Here is a 10,615-nt window from a genome sequence, read left to right on the forward strand (position 1 = left end):
GCAAAAGACTATTCAGATGAGATTCATTGATCTGAGCTGCTATTTCTGGTACTGTGAGTCGTCGATCGTTTACATATCAATGTAATACGTTTATATTGAACAGTTGCGGATTTTCGAAGCTGTCCTGAAAGTTTTCATTCGCCAAAGATTTGGCGATTCGAAAATTTGCTGCAAAAGATTATTCAGAGGAGATTAATCGATCTGAGTTGCTATTTCTGGTACTGTGAGTCGTCGATCGTTCACATATCAATGCAATACGTTTATCTTGAACAGTTGTGGATTTTCAAAGCTCTCCTGAAAGTTTTCTTTGACGACTATTTGACGACTCGAAAATTTGCTGCAAAGAGTCTCTTAGAAAAAAACAAATAATTTTTAAATTATATTGACAAATATACCGAAAAGAAATTTTATGATATGTCTATATATTTTTAATACACAAGGATTTTGGCATTTTTCAAATGTCTTGTATGGCTAAGGCCCAAAAACTCGTATAAGCTGATAATTCAAAAGAATCGAGTGGTTGGGTCATATACAGAGAACGACAGATTAAAAGCAACAAAAAAAATGATGGACATATAACAAGGAGGAACAAGAAAATAAAAAAGACCAAGGAAAAGATGGTACGCAGAGATGGTGGAGATGGACCTACGAGAAAGAGGAATTCAGGACTGGAAAACGAAAGGGAAAAATAGGAAAGAGTGGAAGGGAATCATTTCCATGCTAGGGGCCTAAAAGACTTGCGGAAATTTTTCATAACCATCCTCTTCGATTCCATTCCTCAATAACAAACCAAATATGTTCTTTGGCTTTTTGAGTAATGAGAGAAGGTTTTATATTAATATGATCAAGTATCTTAACCTCAACATTTTCTTGTTTAGTTTTGATAATAAACAAAACAAAGTTTATTATATGACCAATTTGAAAAGCAGATTCCCTTTTGATTTCTTCTATGAATTTTTCCACGGTGAAAACTCCAATATCACATCCGAACACTTCCAGATGTTTCAAGAAACGATTATGATACGTACTAATCAAAATATCCAAATTATTTTCAAGTACGCCGAGTTGTACGCTGGTAAACACGAAAAACAAAAAATCCGATGCAGGAGAACCGTAATCTAAAAACTGGAAATCTAAAAATTTATTTTCAACAGCTATTTGATTAGGTGCGAATTTTTGCATCGTGTTATTGCTCCAAAGATCATCGTGTACCAAGGTTCCGAACGGTTCCATAACTTCTGGTCTTTCAATTTGCCCCAATAATTTTATTTTATTGTCTAACAATGCACATGTTGGTTTCTCTTTGATAACGGCTCTCGTAGTTTCCCAGAATATCTTATGAAATTCACTTTTAAATTCGAAAGTGTTGCAGAATTTCTTCAATCTTTCGAAGAGCTTGGGCTGCTTCAGCTTTAACGCTAAAGGAACTGCGTGGAACTCCGCTAAATCTTCAAGAATTAGTTTAGTGGATTCTAGATTGAAGCCTGTAGTTCTTTCCACATTGCTGAAACCTGAAATGAAAAAATAAGGTCGTAAAAATCGAATGTTTCAACTGAAAAACTACTCGTTTTGATTTAAGATCTCTTCATCTCTTCTCAATCAAAATTTTGTGGATGATGAATTCTCGCTGGATGCAGTAGTTTCAACATCAGAGTCAATGGTCTGTAATATCCTAGGCACAAAAATGATCGAAATATCCAGAATAGATTCAATATTCACACTAAGACAAATTGTAGAAGAAGCCATGGAGTAAAATAATCTAGTTTTCTTATGATATGTTGATCTAACAAAGGATTTCGACAGGGTAAACTTATATGCAAATTACAGGAAGACAACTTAGCAGTCCAATGCTTTTCAACCTCATCCTAGACCACAGGAAAAGGATACACCATAAGAAGCTGCAAGTTCCGAATTATATGTTACGCAGATGATGTTATAGCAGAAAACGAAGACACAAAGTACAACGCATGCTTCTCAGATTCAACCAGATGGAATTATAGAAAATACAAGAAGGATTTAACAATTTTTATGAACAAGAGAGATGGAAACCCTAAGATAAAGATCTGGAATAACCTACGATAGAAAACGCGGTTCAGACAGTTCTGCGAACAGATAACAGATGTAGTCAGATGGATACGGATGAGAAAACGAAAGTGGAAGGCTTATGTCGAGTCGACAGAACAAGAATTCAATGAGAATCCAACTACCAGAAACAGATAGTCCAAATCAGGACAGAAGATAGAAGAAATCAGAGCATAGAGGGTAAGACCTGAAATAAGTGCAAAAAGAAGAATTTTAAAATGTTATAATTGATTGCTAGTGATTTTTGAGATATGGTCAACGGCCTTTCGTAGCTGCTTGTTGTGTATTCCACTGGTCATACATGATTTAAACTTGGAAAAGCTGTAGATCAAAAACATAAAATTTCAATAGTATCCACGAGACCCCAGTCTTATCAGATTAGAACCAATCTTAACAAAAAGACTGAAAATGTGAGTTCTAGGCATCAAATTAATTACCTTTGGCTGTTAAATTTTCTAAAATAATTACGGCGTCTTCAGTAACTTCTTCGTTACCGTCTAAATTTAACCTGGCACCGAAAAATTTAGGAACGTTGTTTATAACATTCTGTATACCGTGACTTCTCTGGAAATTCTGTAAAATCGGCAACACTGTTTCATATAAACCTACTTCATTTTTGAACGTGATTTGTATATTAAAATTTTCTCGTAATATTTGTTCAACAGGAATTTTTTTAGCCACTAATTTCACAATTTCTTCATCGACACTGTTCACACTGCTTAGATAAAGATCTAACTTTAGTATTAAACTCCCGTAATTTTCACCTGGCGCTGTCAATCTTGTGATATCAATTTTCGTTATTTTCTCAATATCTAGTTTATTTTTTAAAATAGTTTGTATATCGCGAATGCTTTCTATGCATGTTTTACTCGACATAATACTAAACTTATAGTTACTTGACTTCCACAAATAATAAATTGAAATAATTACAACATCAAGGTTTGTGTGCTACACAAATAGAATGTGAAACTATTTGAAACACCAAGGTCAGTAGATACGAGTATCATTTGTAGATACAGTTTAAATCCTCTACATATAAGTGATGATATTTCAAAATAATTGCGATAAGTAAAATAACTGGAAAATGTAGTTACAAGAATTGAAAAGAAAATAAGGTTGTGGTGATATAAAAACCGTACAAGCTGTTTGTTTTAATTCACTTTAAGGCTGCTTGACATCATGCAATACAACGTGCAAGAAATTGCATGCAAGTCTCTGTAAACAGTAAAAGTAAACAAATTCCTAACCTCAAATTATTACTAATATTAATCTGCGAATGATTTTGATCAAGAACTATTGCGTCTTGCATTATGTTGCATGTTGTATTGCATCATGTCATTGCGTGACCTCTGAATAAACGGAACTTTTTGCAAAAGCTCTCACGACGTCCTTTACAACAAAATTTCCTTGATGATGCTTTTTATTTATCAACTGAACAAATCTAGATCTAGTATACTCGTTTTTATATAGATCTCGCCAACCATTACTTTCCATCACGTAGAGTTTTTTTTTAAATCAACTATTTATTACAAATTATTAAAAAGTATAAACAACTTTTTGTTTACTCTTTTTTTGAGTAAAACCTTTTCTTTGCCCAAGCATCTAGCATAATGACATTCCATCATACAATATTACGTACAACCTGAAATTTTTCAACTTTTTCCTCACTATAAACACCCAAGTTTTCAGCTGTCAACATATGCTGTACTTCTGGACTTCTGCATTACATTTTTGAAAGAACCCCATGCATCTTTTTCGATTCATCCCTTTGATATTGGAAAGAAGGGATCAAACAATTCCTATTTGGTAGGGGTGGTCAGTATTTTCAAAATCTCTACAAAAAGAATAGATCCATTCCAAAAGATCCATTGTACTTTTCTTCCTCTTGAGCTAAGTGACTCATTGGAAGAGCTGCAAATACATTTCCATAATGCACCGAGAATAATTTGAGCTTAGTTTTGGATGAATCAATGGATAAGCGTCATTCTGATGAATCATTTTCTATTTCAAAGTATTTAGTGAGCCCACAAACATCATCACAATAAACAAGATTGCCCTCTTTAGTGAAAATTCTCTCTCTCTCGAAGTTTGTACCAGAAAAATTAGGTACCAGATGAAATAAAAGATAATTATCTTTTTTAGCTTTGAACTTAGTTTTCCAGCATCCATATCCTGCATCTTTTAAAAGATCCAAGTCTTGAGAGAACTGAAAAATCTGAGCTGGATTTGTTCTGGGGATTTCTTTGCATCAATCAGAATGTCATCTAAATTAGGAGGTGGGCGTAGAACTGGTATTTCAGAGCTGGTGAGATATTTTCTCAGCAGCATCTTTTGAAGGATCCAAGCCTTGAGATAACTGAAAAATCCGATCAGGATTTGTCTGTAGAGTTCTTTACACCAATCAGAATGTCATCTAAATTAGGAGGTGGACGTAGAACTGGTATTTCAAAGCTGGTGAGATATTTTCTCAGCAGCATCTTTTGAAAGATCCAAGTCTTGAGAGAACTGAAAAATCTGAGCTGGATTTGTTCTGGGGATTTCTTTGCATCAATCAGAATGTCATCTAAATTAGGAGGTGGACGTAGAACTGGTATTTCAGAGCTGGTGAGATATTTTCTCAGCAGCATCTTTTGAAAGATCCAAGTCTTGAGAGAACTGAAAAATCTGAGCTGGATTTGTTCTGGGGGTTTCTTTGCATCAATCAGAATGTCATCTAAATTAGGAGGTGGACGTAGAACTGGTATTTCAGAGCTGGTGAGATATTTTCTCAGCAGCATCTTTTGAAGGATCCAAGCCTTGAGATAACTGAAAAATCCGATCAGGATTTGTCTGTAGGGTTCTTTACACCAATCAGAATGTCATCTAAATTAGGAGGTGGACGTAGAACTGGTATTTCAGAGCTGGTGAGATATTTTCTCAGCAGCATCTTTTGAAGGATCCAAGCCTTGAGATAACTGAAAAATCCGATCAGGATTTGTCTGTAGAGTTCTTTACACCAATCAGAATGTCATCTAAATTAGGAGGTGGACGTAGAACTGGTATTTCAGAGCTGGTGAGATATTTTCTCAGCAGCATCTTTTGAAAGATCCAAGCCTTGAGATAACTGAAAAATCCGATCAGGATTTGTCTGTAGAGTTCTTTACACCAATCAGAATGTCATCTAAATTAGGAGGTGGACGTAGAACTGGTATTTCAAAGCTGGTGAGATATTTTCTCAGCAGCATCTTTTGAAAGATCCAAGTCTTGAGAGAACTGAAAAATCTGAGCTGGATTTGTTCTGGGGATTTCTTTGCATCAATCAGAATGTCATCTAAATTAGGAGGTGGACGTAGAACTGGTATTTCAGAGCTGGTGAGATATTTTCTCAGCAGCATCTTTTGAAAGATCCAAGTCTTGAGAGAACTGAAAAATCTGAGCTGGATTTGTTCTGGGGGTTTCTTTGCATCAATCAGAATGTCATCTAAATTAGGAGGTGGACGTAGAACTGGTATTTCAGAGCTGGTGAGATATTTTCTCAGCAGCATCTTTTGAAGGATCCAAGCCTTGAGATAACTGAAAAATCCGATCAGGATTTGTCTGTAGGGTTCTTTACACCAATCAGAATGTCATCTAAATTAGGAGGTGGACGTAGAACTGGTATTTCAGAGCTGGTGAGATATTTTCTCAGCAGCATCTTTTGAAGGATCCAAGCCTTGAGATAACTGAAAAATCCGATCAGGATTTGTCTGTAGAGTTCTTTACACCAATCAGAATGTCATCTAAATTAGGAGGTGGATGCGGAGCTGGTATTTCAGAGCTGATGAGATATTTTCTTTCTATTTTTCGTATTAAATAGAAAGTTTTCCTAACTTTAAACCACAAGTATCTTCTACACACCTTAGGAGGAACCCATACTTTGTCTTGATCACTAAGTATTAATTTGAAGTAAACAAAATAAACCTTCTATTTGACAAAGTCACTAATGTTTTTTGTGGACCTGTGTAATAAGTCTTATGATTCGCCATTTCACTCTAGTCAAAAGTGAAATATGACTCTCATCGTTGATGATGATTTCCAAACCTTTGACCAGCGAAAACTTGTTTTTTTTTGCGGAATTTACTACGAAAAATGATACAAAGATTTTGTCTCTGATCATAATAAAGCAATAATTAACTGAGCTTTATCTACGCGAGCTTTCGATCATTTGAATTACGTTTGAGTCGTTTGCTTTATATTAAATATACTATTAAGATGTACAAGAATGAACCATCGATTTATCTTCTTCATAAACTCTTTCCAATGCATCCGAATTGTTTGATGATATCTGAACTAAAAGAAAAATCTAAAACTTTTTGCGTTGATTTAATAACAATTTTTATTCGTAAGGGAAAACGTTGAAGAGTAAACTTAATTAAGACACCTCAAAACTGACTTTAGGTCAACATAGAGATGCATAGAAAAGAAAGAGAAAGATAATGAATCGTTAATTTGTTTGCCATTGGATTTCGAATGGTGGGTAAATAAAGAAATTTTGACTTTCTTCGTCTCTATTCGGTGGAAGTTCTCGAAATTTGTGGATATTTAAACAAAATCTCGTACCAACTGATGCGGAAAAATCCAGAGGCGTACTTAACTAGTAGTAAAAAAATTTGAGAAACTACTAAAAATTTAAATAGATAATTTTCTATATGTAATGGAGAGACCTTTTCCTAACAGCATACTTCGATTCCAAACAATAGTTTGGATGTTATCCAATCAAACGACGTGAATTCACTTCCTCTTTAATAGATATTTTACCAGTTTTCACCCAACGAACACAATCTATTGTCGCTAAAGCAGTTAAATCGATGACACGGAGGGCCTTCGTCTATCTCATTTATCGCATCACTCTTCGGTTATATTGTACCAATCCAACTAGAGATTAGGCCATGTTACTGAATCTAATATCAATATTGATGACAATACGAGGTTTACCCACAACGTGAGTTCTAATTGTATTTTTATAAGCGGCAGCGCTGCGATCGTAATTCCGAACATGCGCGACGTTTTCAGAACGCTGCTGCCAACTTATTCTTTATGATTCAGCCTTAATTAAACATCAGATCTATTGAATCATTAATTCGAAAATTGTTACTGAGAAACTGAAACTCGGAATCTCATGTTGGAGATTTGATTTCAATTGGCAAGTTATTGTGCACTTTTTTGTACTGTAAAATATGGAGCCCTCAACTAATGCTGAGCGCAGAGTAAGTAGGTTAAACTAACAACTTTTTAGCTACATTCACAAAGTAATTATTGAGGTTATCGGGTGAAGTAGAGGTTGAGCCTCATTTTTTAGATCAGTAAAGAATTATGTTTCTTTAGAAACATTACGAGAATTGTCAAGTCTTCTATTATAATAAATATCTTTAGCAGCTTTTATTATAAACGCAGTAAACAAGACAAAACTAGCCTTGTTTCTATTTTTTAAGAAAAAATAATTATTACATGGACTTTTCTAATGAAATTAGAGCTTCTAGCAACTGGATTGTAAGCCGCTTTTACGAACCATCAAGCTATAGAATCTATTTTAACTGAATTGAAAATAGGTTAATATGAATTATTTCACAAAAAATAGTCGGGAATTGTTGAAATTTTTTGCTTGAATTATGAATCTTCGATTCCTATATTGCCTTTAATCAATTTTTGTATTTTGAATTGAATATTGTCATCAAAAGCGAAGAAATATACAAGATTTTGTTTCATTGAGTCTTTACGAATATCCTGGAACAAATTCCAGTACTTCCATGAAAGCAGCCTTAAAACCATTTGAATGATTGGAAACGAAAGATGATAAATCGTTAATTCGTTTGGCACTGGATTTTTACTTTCTACGTCTGTCTTCGACGGAAATTCTCGAAATTTGTGGACATTTAAGCAAAATCTCGTACCAGCTGATGCGGAAAAAATCCAGAAAGGAGCCTTAAAACCATTTAAATGATTGCAAACGAATCGTTAATTCGTTTGGCACTGAATTTTGACTTTCTACGTCTTTCTTCGGCGGAAATTTTCGAAATTTGTGGACATTTAAGCAAAATCTCGTTCCAACTGATGCGGAAAAAATCCAGAAAGGAGCCTTAAAACCATTTAAATGATTGGAAACGAAAGATGATAGATCGTTAATTAGTTTGGCACTGGATTTTGATTTTCTACGTCTTTCTTCGGCGGAAATTTTCGAAATTTGTGGACATTTAAGCAAAATCTCGTTCCAACTGATGCGGAAAAAATCCATAAAGGAGCCTTAGAACCATTTAAATTATTGCAAACGAAAGATAATAAATCGATAATTCGTTTGGCACTGGATTTTGACTTTCTACGTCTGTCTTCGGCGGAAATTCTCGAAATTTGTGGACATTTAAGCAAAATCTCGTCCCAACTGATGCGGAAAAAATCCAGAAAGGAGCGTTAGAACCATTTAAATGATTATAAACGAAATATAATAAATCGTTAATTCGTTTGGCACTGGATTTTTACTTTCTACGTCTGTCTTCGGCGGAAATTCTCGAAATTTGTGGACATTTTAGAAAAATCTCGTTTCAGCTGATGCGGAAAAAATCCAGAAAGGAGCCTTAAAACCATTTAAATAATTGGAAACAAAAGATAATAGATCGTTAATTCGTTTGGCACTGGATTTTGACTTTCTACGTCTTTCTTCGGCGGAAATTTTCGAAATTTGTGGACTTTTAAGCAAAATCTAGTTCCAACTTATGCGGAAAAAATCCAGAAAGGAGCCTTAAAACCATTTAAATAATTGGAAACAAAAGATAATAAATCGTTAATTTATTTGGCACTGGATTTTGACTTTCTACGTCTTTCTTCAGCGGAAATTCTCGAAATTTGTGGACATTTAAGCAAAATCTCGTCCCAACTGATGCGGAAAAAATCCAGAAAGGAGCGTTAGAACCATTTAAATGATTATAAACGAAATATAATAAATCGTTAATTCGTTTGGCACTGGATTTTTACTTTCTACGTCTGTCTTCGGCGGAAATTCTCGAAATTTGTGGACATTTTAGAAAAATCTCGTTTCAGCTGATGCGGAAAAAATCCAGAAAGGAGCCTTAAAACCATTTAAATAATTGGAAACAAAAGATAATAAATCGTTAATTTATTTGGCACTGGATTTTGACTTTCTACGTCTTTCTTCAGCGGAAATTCTCGAAATTTGTGGACATTTAAGCAAAATCTAGTTCCAACTGATGCGGAAAAAATCCAGAAAGGAGCGTTAGAACCATTTAAATGATTATAAACGAAATATAATAAATCGTTAATTCGTTTGGCACTGGATTTTTACTTTCTACGTCTGTCTTCGGCGGAAATTCTCGAAATTTGTGGACATTTTAGAAAAATCTCGTTCCAACTGATGCGGAAAAAATCCAGAAAGGAGCCTTAGAACCATTTAAATGCTTGGAAACGAAAGATAATAAATCGTTTATTCGTTTGGCACTGGATTTTTACTTTCAACGTCTTTCTTCGGCGGAAATTCTCGAAATTTGTGGACATTTTAGAAAAATCTCGTTCCAACTGATGCGGAAAAAATCCAGAAAGGAGCCTTAAAACCATTTGAATGATTGCAAAATTTTTGTAATAGACACTGAAGTTTTAATTCCCAATCAAATGTTCTAATATCTGATCTTTGACTCCTGGTCTAATTGTTATCCACGCCGTTTATCAATCTGATCGCATCACTCTTCTTTGCTATTGTTGGAGTCAGGCTCTGTTGAATGCGATAACCGACGCTCGGTGGAGAGAGCGCCGGGCGCCTATACCACCGGTTGTACACAACCATAGTGCCGTAGAGCCATCGATGGCAATCTCTATCATTACTCATTTGTTCCGAAACGGCTGGACCGTGTCGACACACGCAAAACGTCAACCCGTATACAATTTATATGGCCCCCAACAATGGCATTTGTCAATACCAAATCCCTATAACGGGTGGGGCAGAATGATATGTAGCTTGAATGCGTGACTATGACATACTCGAAAAGGTTTCCGCTCAAATTTCCTCAAAAATCATTTTAAATACGACAAAATCCGAAATACATCTCCTAATATCTTTCACAACTTCACGATTAAGTAATTAAAATGATAAGAGCGTTAGTTTTGGGATCGAGGGATCGCCATATTGAGAAGGAAAACTTACAAGTGTGCCACAAACAGAACTCAACTGAGAACCGATGAGATTGGATGGGATTTGTGCGGGTTTAGCGAACAGCTATCTGAGAATCAATTAAAAGTGTGGTTTTCAAAGTCTCTGACGCGTAGCAGACTCTCACTGATGCGTGTGCACGCACATTACGTTTCGAACGCCATTTGGACCATGATAGTAAAACCTAACGAAAATTTCGACTAGGTGATTAAGGATGATATATTATTATAAAAAGCTTCAAGATCTAGGACTTTTCGTACTTCAATATAATTTTGTTATAATTCTGGTATAAGTGATTTAATACGGTACGAGGTAGATGTTTATGGTCGAGGCGGCGAAGGAGCCGAGTCAAGAATATCTAAT

General features: G+C 35.0%; 1 protein-coding gene across 1 annotated transcript; it reads right to left on the bottom strand.

Annotated features, from left to right (window-relative positions):
* Positions 1 to 366: 366 nt before the first annotated feature.
* Positions 367 to 3,062, bottom strand: LOC130447059 (uncharacterized). Its single transcript, XM_056783682.1, has 2 exons — positions 2,520 to 3,062; positions 367 to 1,511 (listed from the first exon to the last, which is right to left on the bottom strand). The coding sequence occupies exons 1-2, from the start codon at positions 2,956 to 2,958 to the stop codon at positions 751 to 753; spliced, it is 1,200 nt and encodes a 399-aa protein (XP_056639660.1). The 5' UTR covers positions 2,959 to 3,062; the 3' UTR covers positions 367 to 750.
* Between the last annotated feature and the right edge of the window lie 7,553 nt (positions 3,063 to 10,615).

This window comes from Diorhabda sublineata, chromosome 7 (genome assembly GCF_026230105.1).
Source record: "Diorhabda sublineata isolate icDioSubl1.1 chromosome 7, icDioSubl1.1, whole genome shotgun sequence".
Taxonomy (NCBI): Eukaryota; Metazoa; Arthropoda; class Insecta; order Coleoptera; family Chrysomelidae; genus Diorhabda; species Diorhabda sublineata.